The 16,873-nt window shown below is 36.0% G+C and overlaps 1 protein-coding gene across 4 annotated transcripts in view; it reads right to left on the bottom strand.

Annotated features, from left to right (window-relative positions):
- The window catches only part of GNGT1 (G protein subunit gamma transducin 1), a 265,894-nt gene that overhangs the window by 171,863 nt on the left and 77,158 nt on the right, over positions 1–16,873 (bottom strand). For all 4 annotated transcript variants that reach the window (XM_043462609.1, XM_043462613.1, XM_043462607.1 and 1 more), the window contains exon 2: positions 5,368–5,496. Coding sequence is in view for 2 of the 4 variants with exons in the window: in XM_043462607.1 (XP_043318542.1) it covers positions 5,368–5,496 (129 nt within the window). In the remaining 2 variants the exon portion in view is untranslated. The remainder of the gene's footprint in view (positions 1–5,367; positions 5,497–16,873) is intronic.

Raw genomic sequence — 16,873 nt, 5'->3', positions numbered from 1 at the left:
TTGGACATAGCTACACAAAGGAATATTAGTCAGCCATAAAAAGCAACAAAGCGCTGATACATGCTGCAAGTGGGAAACCTTGCGAACATTAGGATAAGTGAAAGAAACAAGAAACAAAATGCCACATATTATATGATATCTCTACAATGGACAAAACCATAGTGACTTAAAGTAGGTTAGTGTTTGCCAGGAGATAAAGGGAGGGAAGAACTGGGATTAATTGCTGACAGACTGAGATGTCATTGTGGGATAATGGAAATATTCTGGAATCAGATAATACTGATAGTAAAACAATAGTGTGAATAAGTGGAAAACCACTCCATTGAAGGCTTCAAAATGATAAATTTTGTGTGAAATTTATCTCAGTAAAAAAAACTTTAAAAGGATGCAAAAAGTTACACAATGAAAGCACAAACCAAAGAAAGCTAAGTAGCTTCATTAATTTTAGACCAACATCAGAACAAGGAAAATGTTTAGGAATAAAAAGGGACATTACGTAATAACAGAGGGGTCAATTCTCCAAGAAGACATAACAATTCTAAGCAATTGTGCGCCTAACAGAGTATCAAAATGCTTAAGGTAAACACTGATAAAACTAAATAGGGAAATATATAAATCTACTTCTAGAGCTGGAGACTTCACCACCATAAACAAGCAGGCAAAAATTCAGGAAGGACCTTGAACAGCACTGTTAATCAACGTGGCATAATTCACATTTATGGAACCCTCTAAACACCAACATTAAAATGGACATTTTTTCTCAAGTGAGCATTAAACAGTCGTCAAGATAGACTATATTCTGGTTCATAAAATAAACCTTAACAAATATGGAAGAATATAAATCATGCAAAGTATGTTCTGCCACCATAATGGAAATGAACTAAATATCACTAACAACACTAGAAAATGGTCAAATACTTGGAAAATATACATTTTTAAATAATCATGGATTAAAAAATCAAAGAAATTTTTAAATATTTTGAATTTAATTATAATGCAAATACAACTTATCAAACATTGTGGGATACAGCTAAAGCAGTATTGACCTCAAGGGATAGCGATAGCATAAAATGAACATGTTTTTAAAAAAGAAAGACTACCAATCAATCAGTCTTAGGTTTTCATCTTAAGAAACCAGAGAAAGAAGTGTAAATTAAACTTAGCACCAGCAGAAGAATGGAAATAATAAATATGAGAGTAGAAATAAATTAATTAAAAACAGGAAGACAATAGACAGAAATCAATGAAAATAAAATCTAGTTATCTGCCAAGAATAATAAAAAGTTCTACCTAGGCTAAGCAAGAAAAAACAAGGAAGAAAAAAATTACCAATATAAAAAATGAAAGAGCGGCTCTCACTACTTATCTGATGAACATTTGAATGATAAAAGAATATGAAGGACAATTCTGCAACCATAAATTCAAAAATTTAGATAAAATGAAACAATTCTTCAAAAGCTGCAAACTACAAAATTCACTCAAGGAGAAACAGATCATCTGAATAGACCTATATCTATTAAAGAAATTAAGTAATTACTTAAAAATCTTTAATTTGAGAAAGAAAAAAACCCCAAGCCCAGATGAATTCACTCATAATTTGTCCAAATATTTAAGGAAAATTAGCAATTCTACACAATCTCTTTCAAAAAATAGAAAAGAAGGGAATAATTTCCAGTTCATTCTATGAAGTCATTAGTGTTAGCGTTAGTCACTCAGTCGTGTCTGATTCTTTGTAACCCCATGGACTGTAGCCTGCCAGGCTCCTCTGTCCATGGGATTCTCCAGGCAAGAACACTGGAGTGGGTTGCCGTTTCCTTCTCCAGGGGATCTTCCCGACCCAGGGATCGAAGCTGAGTCTCCTGCACTGCAGGCAGATGATTTACTATCTGAGCCACCAGGGAAGCCCTATGAAGTCATAATTACTCTACTATGAAAACCAGACTAAAAACATCATAAAAAAAGACAACTGAAGACCAATGTCACTCATGAACACAGAAGCAAAGATCTCTAACAAAATGTGAAATAAAACTCAGTGATACAGGAAGCTCAGCGTGGCACTCTGTGATGACCTAGAGGGATGGTATATGGGGAGGGGTGGGAGACTCAAGAAGGGGGCAATATATGTATAATTGTGACTGATTTGCATCGCTGTATGGCAGAAACCAACACAACATTATAAAGCAATTTTCCTCTAATTAAAAATAAATTAAAAAATAAAAAATGAACATAGGTGCTAAAAAATAAAACTAATATTTAAAATTTGAAAAATCTCAGTGATATAGAACACACTATGGCTAAATAGGGTTCATTATAGGACTGCAATGCTAGTTTAACATTCATAAATGTTAACAATCAGCATAATAGAAATAAACACTATATAATCATATTAATAAGTGCAAAAAATTACTTGACAGACTTCAAAGTCCATTCAGGATAAAAACTCCCCCAAACCTGGAAGAGACTGAAACTTTTTTTAACCTTACAAAGGATATATAAGGCAAACCTACAGCTAACATCACACTTAATGTCAAGAGACTTAATGCTTATCTTCAGTATCAGACCAGTCATAGATTATTCTTCTCACCACTCATATTCAACAATGTATTAGAAGACCTATCAAGTTCAGTAAGGTAAGTACATATTGTGAAGGAAGACATAAAACTCCCTTTGTTGGCTGATGACATGACTGTCTACATGGAAAACCCCAAAGTCTATAAAAATTTCCTAGAAGTAGTGAGTTAAGCAAGAACTCAGGAAACAAGGCCAGTATGCAAAAGTCAGTTGATTTCCTATATACTAATATTAGTAGCTGGAATTTTAAATAAAAAGTATTTATAGTCTCATCAAAAATGAACCACATATAAATATAAAAAAGAATATATAGGATCTATATATAGGAAAGCCATAAAACACTGATGAAAGAAATCAAAGAATATGAAAATAAATGCAGAATGAATGCTCATAGAGTAGAAAAGTTAATATGGTTAAGATGTCAGTTCTTCCCTATTTGATCTGATATTTAACATAATCCCAATAAAACCCTGAAAAGCTTTTCTGTTGACATCAACCATTTTTAAAACTAATCTGGAAAGTGAAGATACTAGAGTAGTGTGAAAATCTGAAGAGAAAATAATTAAAAGACTCAATTTACCCAAGTCTAAGATTTCTGTAAAGCAACAGTAATACAGTGTGGTATTACTAAAAGTATCAGTTCAATTCCGTTCAGTTCAGTCACTCAATCATGTCCGACTCTTTGCGACCCCATGAACCTCAGCACGCCAGGCCTCCCTGTCCATCACCAACTCCCAGATTTTACTCAAACTCATGTCCATCAAGTTGGTGATGCCATCCAGCCATCTCATCCTCTGTCGTCCCCTTCTCCTCCTGCCCCCAATCCCTCCCAGCATCAGGGTCTTTTCCAATGAGTCTAAGTATAGATATATATTAAAAGATTAACAAAACAGATCAACAATAAAAACAGACCCCAAAAATAAAGCCAACTGATCTTTGACAAAGGTGCCATGGCAATTCAATGAAGAAAGGGTAGCTTTTTTAACAAATGGTACTAAAAGAGTTGGAAGAGCATATGTACTTGGATAGACTTTGAAAGGCAGTTGTTTGGTCAAATGGCAATCTATAGGTTACTGTGAAGGTAATTTTTAGATGTGATTAACATTTAAATCAGTTGGCTCTGAGCAAAGCAGATAATCCTCATCTAACCAAGATGAAGACCTGAAGAGAAGAAATTCTACCTCCAGACTGTCCTCCAGTTTAAGATTGTCAGTACTTCCCAGTTCTCTAGTCTACCTGCTTTCCCTCAGGATTTTTGACTTCTGCATGTAAGCCAGTTACTTTAAATCAATCTCTGGATAGAAAGACAGACAGACAAACATAAAGACAGAGATGCATGCAAGCATACTCAGTTGCTTCAGCTGTGTCTGTCTCTTTGTGATCCTATGGACTGTAGCTCACCAGGCTCCTCTGTCCATGGGATTCTCCAGGCAAGAATACTGGAGTGGGTGGCCATGCCCTCCTCCAAGGGATCTTCCTGACCCAGGGATCAAACCCAAGTCTCCTGTGTCTCCTGCATTGGCAGGCAGATTCTCTACCCATTGAGCTGCCTGGGGAGCCCCCAAAGATAGAGATATATACATCCTATTGTTTCTGTTCCTCTGGAGAGCCCTGGCTAATAAAGTTCACTGTATAGTATCTGAATCAGCTATTGGAAAGATAATTTCTTGCAATGGAACCCTAAGATTGCTGTTCATCTATGTTGCTGTCAAAACATGAGTTTCCCAGATGTGGACCAACTTTGAATCACCCTAGTTATTTTACTTGTTTTCATTGATTCAACATGTTCTCAGTCTGCTACCAAAGCAAGCACAATTTTTTTTTGTTTGTTGGTGTGAGGTAAGTCAGTTTACTCCACTTGAAATTATTGTTTTTAGTCAAAAGCAATAATTGTTTGCTTTTTTGGGTTGTTGGTTTAAATTTGATAAACTCTATTAAGTCATGTTCCTAGTGTTTCTGAATGAACTAGGAGTTGGACATATGCTCCTGATTAAAAGAAAAAAAGACATTTGCCAAAAGTAGAAAATTGTATTCTCAAAAATATCCAGAAAAAGAAACAAACCTCCAGTTAGCAGAAAGGATACCAAGATCTGCAGTCTTTAAACAGATGCTAAGCTTCTTAATTTGTACTCTATATCTCTCACCAAAAATATTTTACAATGTTTTTAATTTATGCATTAAAAGCAATAATATCTAAACTCCCTGCCTCACACCTGGCAAGAAACAGCTGCTGTTATAGCAGATGACATTATCTTCAGCTGCTGAGTGGACATTCATTCCCAGGATGTAAATAAGAATACCTGAGGATTAGCTACATATACACACAATGGGTAATAAAACTGAAGGAAAGTAATGGTCATCTGTTTCCTTAAGATAATCTTATTTGCCCCCAAATTCCAGAAAAAACACTCCACAAGCAAAACCTCAAAACCCTATTAAAGAAAGGTACCTTTCAACACTTCATATGATTGCTTCCAAAAAGTCTTCAATCAAAATTAAGTGCTAAAATTATGTAAGCTCAGAGAAATACTGTGGCTGAGCTACACCTACAGCTCCGAGTTCTCTACATAACTAGAAGTTCTTGCCCCTTTATCACAGCTTCTGATTTCTCTAACTGAACAGTATCACATCTGGAGCTTGTTTATTTTAGAAAAGGGTAAATGAGCCCAAATGTTGATCTATTTACAGTTTCATAAAACCAAAGAGAGGACAATTTCCCAAATCTATGTGCTAACCTGAAAGAACCCAAGGGATGAAAATATACCCACATTCTTGCTTAGGAGTAGTCAGACTTACTGGATAGTAATGCAGACACAGCTTTTTGGTCTTCTCACCACTTTCAACTGAAGAGGTCCCAGGAACCAGTCTGCACACAGAGACGGGTCAGCACTGGGGACCAAAAGAAGTCTCTCCAACACGTGAACACTGTAAGAGATCCAAACAAACAGAAAGGAAAATGGAAAGATGCACACGATTAATGGTGGTACCTCTACTGAAGAACCCATTCAGGCTCATCATCCTCTAGCAGGAAGCCCCAGGGTCTCAGGTGCTTTATATACCTACGTGGTAGTTCCTTGATGGCTAGGATATACACCCAAACCACAGGCTAATATTTTTCCCCAGTTTGAACCATCCTAAGTGCCTCACTCATTTTAATTTCTTCCATTTCCCCCAAATACCCACTTCTCCATTCCTAAACCTGGGATATTTCTCAGCCTCAATTTTAGAACTCTGTTCTAAAGAGGAGCCTGGTAGGCTACAGTCCATGGGATCGCAAAGAGTCGGACACGACTGAGCAACTTCACTTCACTTTACTTCTTCTTCATATAGATTGAGTAAAAGAAAAAGGATGAAAAGAGGTATTTCATAGTTAAGGAAAATCAAGGAATAAAAATGAAAAGGCCAAAATTTTAAAATAAAATAAAATTGGAGGACTTACAGTACTTAATTTAAAATTCATTAGAAACAACAGTAATCAAACAATGTGGTTTTGGCAAGAGAATGTGCATATAAATTGACGGATCAGAATAGAATCCAGATATCGACTTCCACACCAAAGTACAACTGAATTTTGAAAAAGAGTGCAAAACCAATTTGGTAAGGAAATGATAGTCTTCCACAAATGGTGTTGGGACAATAGGTCATCCATATTTTTTTTAAATCTTAATATAGATTGTACATCTTATGTAAAAATTGATTCCAAATGGATCATAGACATAAGTGTACAAAGTGTACATAAATGTACATAAGTGTACATAGACATACAAAACTGTAAGAGAAAATCTTCAACATCTCAGGTTAGGCACTGAGTACTTAGACATGACATCAAATACATATTCCATAAAAGAAAAATATGATTAATTAGGTCACTGAAATTAAAAATATTTGGTCTCTGAAAGACAGGGAATGAAAAAAAAAATAGGCCACAAGCTCAGAGAAAATATTTTAAATTTCTTATCTAACAAAGAACTTGTATTGAGAATACATGAAAAACTCACAAAACTCAATGATAAGGAAACTCAACAACAATGAGGAAAAGATGTGAACAAATAGTTCACCAAAGAAAATATACAGACAGCATATAAGGGCATCAAAAAAAATCAACATCAAGATTCATTATGGAAATACAAATTTAAAACAGAGTAAGATTTCACTACCCATCTATTGGGGTCTTCCAGATGGCTCAGTGGGTAAAGAATCAACCTGTAATGCAGGAGACATAGGAGACCCAGGTTAGATCCCTGGGTCAGAAAGATTCCCTGGAGTAGGAAATGGCAACCCACTCCAGTATTCTTGCCTGAAAAATCCAATGGACAGAGGAGCCTGGTGGGCTACAGTCTATAGTGTCACAGAGAGTTGGACGTGACTGCATACACGAGGTGGAAAGAACTCATCTGTTAGAATGACCACATAGCAAACAAATAAACAACCACAAAGACACCTGCAAAACTAAGTTCTGGCAAAGATGCAAAACAGCAAGTAGGAATCTCAGGCATTACTGGTAGAAATGCAAATGGTACAGCCACTAAGAAAAGTACCTTGTCAGTTTCTTATAAAGTTAAACATGCTGTAACTTTCTACTCAGAAATCCTACTCATGGGTAATTATACAAGTAAAATAAAAACATGCTCACATGAAAACCTGCTCACAAATGTTTACAGCAGGTTCATTTACCAAAACAAGAAGCAACCCACATGTCCTTCATCTAGAGAATGAATAGTAAAACTGTATTAACTCTATTTAAAGGAAAACTACTTGAGAATAAAATGGTTTACTGAACTTAAAAAAACGGGGGCATGGTATCTACAACAACATGTGAATTTCAAATATACTGGTTGAAACAAGTTGGACTAAAAAGTTTACATACTATATGAAGATGAATAGTTTTATTATACATTCTGGGAATTATAAAACTTTATGGGTAGAGAACAGATCAGTGGTTCAGTTCAGTTCAGTTCAGTTTAGTTGCTCAGTCGTGTCCGACTCTGCAACCCCATGGACTGCAGCAAGCCAGGCTTCCCTGTCCGTCACCAACTCCCAGAGTCTACTCAAATTCACATCCATTGCATCGGTGATGCCATCCAGCCATCTCACCCTCTGTTGTCCCCTTCTCCTCCTGCCTTCAATCTTTCCCAGCATCAAGGGCTTTTCCAATGAGTCAGTTCTTTGCATAAGGTGGCCAAAGTACTGGAGTTACAGCTTCAGTATCAGTCCTTCCAATGAATATTCAGGACTGATTTCCTTTAAGATTGACTGATTGGATCTCCTTGTAGTCCAAGGGACTCTCAAGAGTCTTTTCCAACACCATAGTTCAAAAGCATCAATTATTTCTGACTATAAAGTATAAGTCTGAGGACATCTTGGGGGAGAGTGTTAAATTGTTCTGAGTCTTGATTATGGTCATGTTTATGGGACTCTGTGCATTTGTTAAATCTCATAGAACCATGTAACATAAATACTGAAATTTACTGTTTACAAATTTAAAATGAATTTGAAAAGATTAAAATCCCCCCAATTTCCATTTAAGCCAACAAACTGAGTACAGATTAATACATAGTGCTTGTTCTTAAAAGAAAAAGAACTTTTCACTATTTTAACCCTCTTTATTATTATAACATTTCATCTTACCAAAGAAAAATAACAGAATTCTTGTCTTCCTATTATAAAGCACCAATGTACTCAGCAGTGTTGCTAAAATACTCTGTCAAAGGGATGGAGGCAGAAAAGAAGAGATTGTGTGCTTTTTGATAAATCTTCACTGCTACATGTGTGGTTGTTCTGTAAGTAAGCGAATCTGCTATCTTGGTACTTTTCTGAATAGAGTTGTCTAACAGGAAGAATCAATGAAGTTACTGGCTGATTAATGAGCATAAAAACACAGAATGTTGCTATCTTTATTTACAATGAAAAAGTATAGACCTTAAGACTAAACAGAGCAAAAGACATATACTGTATGATTTATTTTTTCTACTTCTAGCTCATTGCTGTTAGGAACCTACTTCTATCTGCATGGTGATGAAAAATAAACTTTAGTAAACAGTAGCTCAGTCAGTAAAGAATCTGCCTGCAATTCAGGAGACCCGGGTTTGATCCCTGTGTCAAGAAGATCCCCTGGAGAAGAAAATGGCAACCCACTCCAGTATACTTACCTGGGAAATCACATGGACAGAGGAGCCTGGAGGGGTCACACGAGTCAGATCGACTTAGCAAATAAACCACCACCCAACAATATGTGGGCTTTTTGTTTTTCTTTGGTTGTTTATTTAGTGGGAAATGAGATTGTTGTATTGTGGGATCAAGTTGATTCCCTCCTATAAACAACATTTGATGTAATGAATGTTAGCCTTTGAGTTTCTCAGGATTTTCCTATATCATTATCTATTTTACCCCATCTATTTTGACATTTTTTTGTCCAGTAGAAGGAAAAAAAATCTTTCATTTTAAGTATGTTATGGATTTTGCTAATTCCTACCAAAAGCCATTAGTGTTAGAGGAACAGGCAACTCCAGGGTGTTAGTCTCATGAAAGCATTCACTAAAACTTGTTAGTTAAAAGGAAAATCATTAAAGTGGATATATAAAAATCATATTCAACTGTTTCCCTACAATTAATCTTGTGTTCTCAATCTCTTTCTTCCCTGACGCCCAGGTTGTGTTGTTGTGGCCATGAAAATATTGAGGATAAGAGGAACTGATAGATCAAAACTCAAAGCACAGACTTATATATGAATATATGTGTGCTCAGTTGCTCAGTCATATCTGACACTTTGTGATCCCATGGACTGTAACCTGTCAGGCCTCTCTGTCCATGGGATTTTTCAGGAAGAATACTGGAGTGGGTTGCCATGCCCTCCTCCAGGTGATCTTCCTGACCCAGGGATTGTACCTGTGACTTCTGAGTCTCCTGCATTGGCAGGCAGATTTTTTTTTTTAACCACTAGTGACACCTGGGAAGCCCCAATCTCCTCCTTATCAGAGTCACTATCTCACCTCTGTAGTCTTGTCCCCATTTCCTATCCAGCTCAAGTTCCTATATCAGAACATTTTCAGTGGCTTAGATCGCAGAGAGTCTCTGCTTTTACTACCCAGAAGGCAGTATATTAATGGAAAAGATCAACTATTTCTCTACTGACATGGGCTGTTTGTTTGACAGACAACTTTGAATATACAGTTCCCTCAGAAACACTGCATTATTATTGTATTTATACAACACTGTATTTCAGATATATTTAGACTTGACCTCACCAAGAGATAAAAATATTCTGTATGATATTTTCTCCCAAAGAAAAATGTCTTCTAACTCCTGAACAACTGACATACAATCAAACTTTTGCAACTCTACCCATTGTCTTAGTGGGAATTTCAGGTAGTTATATTTGTATCTGCACTATTTTCTTCATTACTATAAATTCCTGGGTAGTACAGACAAGGGTAAACTTTAATTAGATTAGTAAGAAAGATAAGAGTATCTACTTTGTGCCATAAACCAGGCTCCAGAGAAGAGAAAATTAATCACCATCAGTTGTTTATTATGTACAAATTTGACTGTGGTCCATGCTTGGCCATTTCAAAAGGAACTAAACAAATCTAGTTTCTTCCTTCTGGGAACTTAAAATCAAATATAGGCTATTCTAATAAAGCCAAACAAGTCCAGGAAACACATAAATTAAATAAGAAGTATTTATCAGTTAAAAAATGAATTTAATTAAATGAGAACTGATCTCAGAAGAATGATCCTCAAAGTGTCCTGAAAGGTTAAAATGCAACCCTTTGAGACAGAGTGAAGAACTGCACTGGCTGTCTTTAAGGCACTTTGCTTTGCTCACCTCCAAAACTAAAGACCTTCCCCTGCCTCGAGACCATTGGGAACATCAAGGGTTTGCTCTGTCTTAATGCTCACCTGTGGGGAGAGTAATTCAGTTCTGACCCTCTTGTTATTCTCTATAATCATTCCAATACTTTGGCCACCTGCTGTGAAGAGCTGGCTCATTGGAAAAAACCCTGGGAAAGACTGAGGGCATGAGGAGAAGGGGGCAACAGAGGATGAGATGGTTGGATGGCATTGCCAACTCAAATGGACATGAGTTTGAACAAACTGCAGGAGACACTGAAGGACAGGGAAGCCTGGCATGCTGCAGTCCATGGGGTCGCAAAGAGTTGGACACAACTGAGCAACTGAATGATAACAATATTAGTCACTCCAGACTTGGAACTTTTCCTTCTACTTTGAAAATAAAAATTCCTTCTATTGTGACATATTGATTTGGTTGAAAAACTGGACTATAGCCCACTAGGCTCCTCTGTCCACGGAATTCTACAGGCAAGATTACTGGAATGGCTGCCATGCCTTCCTCCAGGGGATCTTCCCAACCCAAGAATCGAACCCAGGTCTTCTGCATTGCAGGCAAATTCTTTACAATCTGAGCCACCAGGGAAGCCCAAAGAAAATCTAAATATATAATTAGAAAAGAGAGAAGTATTTTAGTAGTCCTTTTAAGGTAATTTGATACCAAACCAAAGCTTGATAAGTGGTAGTTTCTTAAAGGTTATTTGTAATATAGAATCTGAAACCATATCAAAAAATAATCTTTACTCTGCCACATTAAAGTGATTTGTCTATCTTGAATTTTGAATAAATCTTTTATCCAGGCAAGATTTTGTAATAGCATACAATGGTCATTTGGAAAGTATTGGATCAGTGAGTTATTTAGACCTTCTAAATGTTGACACATTTCATTACACAATATAAAAGTTATATCTGTTAATATCTCTAACAAACTTTCCAGAAAAGTCTTTATATATTGGGAAGCTGTCAGGCTCATGTTGGTGGATACTAATCCCACGGACTGTAGCCTGCCAGGCTCCTCTGTCCATGGAATTCTCCAAGCAAGAATACTGGAGTGGATAACCATTCCCTTCTCCAGGGACTGAACCCGGGTTTTCTTCACTGCAGGCAGATTCTTTACTGTCTGAGCCACCAGGGAAGCCCAATTTTCACTTAGAATCTCTAATTATATCACTGGCACTGTTTTCTGTACTGTGTAATAGTTGGTATGTAATGGTTTATGAGACCTAGTTGGAGAAGGAAATGGCAAACCACTCCAGTACTCTTGCCTGGAAAATCCCATGGATGGAGGAGCCTAGTGGGCTACAGTCAATGGGGTCGCAAAGAGTCGGACACGACTGAACGACTTCACTTCACTCACTTCCCTCACTTCATGCTTTATCACTGGAGAAGGAAATGGCTACCCACTCCAGTATTCTTGCCTGGAGAATCCCACGGACAGAGGAGCCTGGCAGGCCATGGTCCATGGGGTTGCAGACAGTCAGACACGACTGAAGTGACTAAGCAAGCATGAGACCCAATTACCTATTCTTAACACTGTATTCAGTGACATCAAGTCAGTAGTTTAGAATCAGCCACACTGGGAGTATTTACACCACAGAAATTGGCTATAAATCTACAAATTGGGAACTTTCTTTGTCCCCTGAGGGCTAGTTGATAAACATATCAGAACATCACTGACTGTTTTCCTTGAAGTGGCAGGTTTACATTTTGTTGAAGATAAATTTTCTGCCAAGTCCCCTAAATTTAAATAATGATAGGTTGCCTGACAGTTGTTCTTTAAAAAAAAAGAAGTGCTCCATGAAAAGTATTTTATTCATCTCATTTTCAAACTATTGGATGAATGCTTTTCCCCCGGACAACCTATGTACTTTTTAGTATGCAAAATGCTTTATGCATATTTTCCCTTCCTTGAAGAAAAATAATAAAAAAAAGTTTTCAAGTGTTAAAATGTAATCAAATTAGTGATTTTTACTGCTTCATCAAAACCTTCCTAAGGAGCCAGTTTTAACCACCACTGCTTTTCAACACAAATGTCAAATAAATGTGCAAATGTCAATAAAGTAGAAAATGCAAATAAGATCTTAGTATTTTTATGAAAAGAGTTTTATGACTCCTCTGAAAGTATCTTGGGTTCCCCAGAGTTCTATAGTGTATACTTTGAAATCCATTGTTTTAGACAAACAGAAATTTAGAAACTTTACCAGAAATATACTCTCAATTAAGTCTAAAGAAAAAAATGCCTCAAGAAACAAATACCAACATCAGATTATATCAGTGGAGAATTTGAGATGTTCAGGAAGGGATGATAAAAAATAAAATGGTAAGCATGTTAAATGAAAATATGAAATAATAAGCATGAAATAATACTAATGTATATGTTGAGGGATTAAATAAACAAGAGAAACCAAAATAGCAAATAATAAAAGTATTTAACTCAGGAGAGAAGGTATATGAAAATAAAATATTAATATTTGAAATTCTTGATTTGTTTCAGAAGACAGACAAGATAACTAGACTACAGTTAAATCAAATATGAATGTTAAAATTTTCAAGGGAACCACTAAAATATTAGACATGTATATATCTTACATTATACTTTGAACAGGCAGAGAAAAAAAATGAAAAGAGATATTAAAGGGAGAAAAAAGGACTGGAAAAGTCATAACAATGCACCTCAATATATTTGTAGTTAAAACGAATAAAAATCAATTAACTTATCATGTTAAAAGGAAAATACTGATGATTTCCACTTTTGTCTATGGTAAAGGAGTTTGTAAAAGACTGACCTTCCATCAGGAATAATTGTTGACTGTAATGCAAATGTATAAACAGCTATTTGAACATACTAGAGAGTTGCATTGACATCCAGAACTAGAAACAGCCTATATGACAGACAGGATAGAAACACTTTGATGAGGCCATGACATTCTTTGCCCTGTCTCTCCTTGAAATATTTGCCAATACGTAATTGCTACCAGGGGGCTTCTTAAGTGGCACAGTGGTGAAGAATCTGCCTGCCAACACAGGAGATGCAAGAGACAGAGATGTGAGTTCAGTCCCTGGGTTGGGAAGATCCCCTGGAGGAGGAAATGGTAACCCACTCCAGGATTCTTGCCTGGAAAAATCCATGGACAGAGGAGCCTGGTGGGTTGCCGTCCATGGGGTCACCAAAGAGCTGTATGTGACTAAGCATGCACACACAATTGTTGTCAACCTAGAGATCGTGCAGAAAGCAGCAATTCTAACCCTTTAACATTCTCACAATGCTAGGAAGACAAATGGAGTTTAATGCTACCAACTCAGCAAGGACTTGAGGGACCAAAATCATGGAGTTTAAGAAACTACAGAGATTAAGCCTGACATTCTGCACATCTTTTTCTCAGATACATTTTCCTAATCCCATACTTTGTAAGATGGGAAATCTAAAAGCTGAGAAACTAATTCTCTTGTGAAATACTCCACTTTCACATCTATTTTCTTGAATATATTAATCATAATTATTTTAGAGTTCACATAAAATACTTCCAAAATCTAGTTCACCTATGAGTCTATTTCTATTAAATACTTTGCTTTTTATCATTTTGTCACTTAGGTAGTTTCATACATTTTTATTTTAATACTGAACACTGCATGTAACATTGTAGAGTGTCTGCTGCTGTTTTTCCTCTAAGGGAATTTAATCTTCTTTTGTCGGGTGGTTAGACTAAGGCCACACCTTACTTCCAACAGAGACATTTGCATATTGATAATTTAAACCAGAAACATATAACTTTTCTAAATTTGTATATATCTAATATGCATGTGTGCCTCAGTCACTCAGTTGTGTCCCACTCTTTGCAACTCCAGGCTCCTCTGTCACAGAAATTTCCCAGGCAAGAATGCTGGAATGGGTTGTTATTTCCTCCTCCAGGGGATCTTCCTGACCCCGGGATCACCCAGGAATCGAATTCATGTCTCCTGCGTCTCCTGCATTGGTAGGCGGATTCTTTACAGCAAAATTTAAAAAGATATCATGCAAAAAAAATAAATAAACAGAACCGCAAAAAAGTAATTCCACCATTTAACACTTAGTCATTTATAGCTCAAGAAAACAATCCCTAGTAAACACAAAAATTGAACAACAGAACTAATAAGTTCAAAGTAATGAAAATTATAAATGCTATAACCCATGTATATAAAGCTAGTACATATTCCTTACAAACATACATTTTAGGGGGGAAATGGGAGGAACAGACTGGGAGTTTGGGGGTGGTAGATGCAAACTGTTACATTTAGAATCGACAAACAAGGGCCTACTCTATGGAACAGGGAACTATATCCAATCTCCTGGGACAAACCATTATGAAAAAGAGTGTATATATGTGTATAACTGAGTCACTCTGCCGTACAGCATGAGTTAACACATTGTAAATCAACTCTACTTTAATAAAACATACATATATATATATATATACATATGTACAGATATACATATACATTTTTCACTGAACCTAGAACATTTACTAAAATTGGCCACACTTTAGGCCGTTTTATCAAGTCTCAATAAATTTCAACACAACAGGGCATTTTCTTGTGAAAAGTGAAGTGTTAGTTGCTCAGCCCTGGATAGTTAAGGTGCACATCAATGGAACGATTTCAGTGAGCCCAGACTCCTGCATCTTCCCAAACATAGAAAAGTGCTAAATTTATTAACTCGAGATGTCTGGTTTTTCTTTAAATAGTAATCTCTTGATGCTCCGATTACCTGGGATTTGTTTTGTTTTGTTTGCAAAACTCATATACTGGCCCTTCCCTTACCTCTTGGGAACAGTCCCTCAGAGCTAGCTGAAGGCTGTCCCCAGGTTAATGTCCTCAGTAAGTGTGTGGAATAAAACATAATTTTGAACATCTAGGTGGTATTTTTTTTCTTTCAGTCAACACCAACAAAGCTGAAATTTGGTCCAAGGAAAGACCTAATAAAATTTATAAATCTCGGACAATATTGATGAAGAAAAAAAAAAAAAAACAGCCACAAATAAAAATACTTAAAAATAAATGAACTCTTACAACAAAGATGTGTAAGAATATATGTATAATATATTTGAATATATAGACAATAAGAATATATTTGAAAACTTAGGTCAAAAATTCCAGGGAAAAAAAAACTTCACTAAAACAAAGCATAGAAAAGGTGAGTCCTTAAACTGTTCTTAAAAATTAAATAAGAAGTTAATATATATCCACAAATAAAATGCCAGGTTCAGATGATTTTAAGGTGAATTCTGCCAAAATTTAAAGGCAGTCATGTCCATTATTTTACAAAGCCTTCTAGAAATTGTAGAAGAAGGCATTCTCCATAAGACAAATCATTTTATGAAGTCAGCATTATCTTACCCTTCAAAGTGGATATGAATCTTATGAGAATAAAAAACTACAGACTAATCTCAATTATGAACATAAATCTGAAATCTAAATAAAATATTAAGAGATATAATCCATTAATGTGTTTTGAAAAAGCTGTATGTATTTCAGATATTCACAATTGAATCAACATTAGAAAATCTGTTTATGTTAATCTTCACTTTACATTACATGATCATCTCCATAGACGTGGATGGGAAAATCAATACAATGAAACATTAGTTTGTGTTAAAATTAATCTGATTAAGAAAAAACAAGACAAATAGCATATTCAATATGAATGTAAAATCAGGATGTAAAATCAGAATGTAAAATCAGGAGCAAGATAAAAATGTCCATTAATACCAGATCGATCCCATCCTGTACTGAAAGTACTAGGCAGTTCAAAAGTACAAGAAAATGCAAGCACATAAAAGAAATAAATGGAAGAAAAGCTAAATAACTTGTAGTTGATATAAACTGCCTATTTAGAAAACCCCAAAGAATGCAAAAATATTAAAATTAATAGGAGAGTTCAGCAGGAATGCTAGACAGAAGACCAACATGCAAAAATCAATTCCATTTCTGTACCAATACATAAGGTATTAGAAAATGTAATTAAAACAACAGACACTGTTTTCAATAGCAACAAAGGCTATAGGGTGTTTATGGCAAATATAGGAATAAACCTAACAAAAGATACTATAAAAATACTTTTGGAAGATATTAAGGGCCTAAACAAAAGAATAAACAGAGCACAGAGATGAAGCTGACAAAAGATGAGGATGGAGACATAGTCAGGGCCACATCATGATGGGATCTAGGGTCTTATTAAGTGGTTGGAAATAATTCTGAGAGCAACAAGTATCCCCTGAAGGAATTTAAGTGGGGATATACATGAACTACCTAGACTGTGATCATTCTGGCAATAGTGTGGTAAACAGATTGAAGGGCTAAGTAACACTTGGGATGGGACTTCCCTGGTGATCCAGCAGTAAAGAACCTGCCTGCCAATCAGGAGACTGGGGTTGATCGCTGGATCAGGAAGATGCCCTGGAGAAGGAAACAACAACCC

This window comes from Cervus canadensis, chromosome 3 (assembly GCF_019320065.1).
Source record: "Cervus canadensis isolate Bull #8, Minnesota chromosome 3, ASM1932006v1, whole genome shotgun sequence".
NCBI lineage: Eukaryota > Metazoa > Chordata > Mammalia > Artiodactyla > Cervidae > Cervus > Cervus canadensis.
Note: the sequence above shows the minus strand (reverse complement) of the source record. Positions and strands in the feature narration are given on the sequence as shown.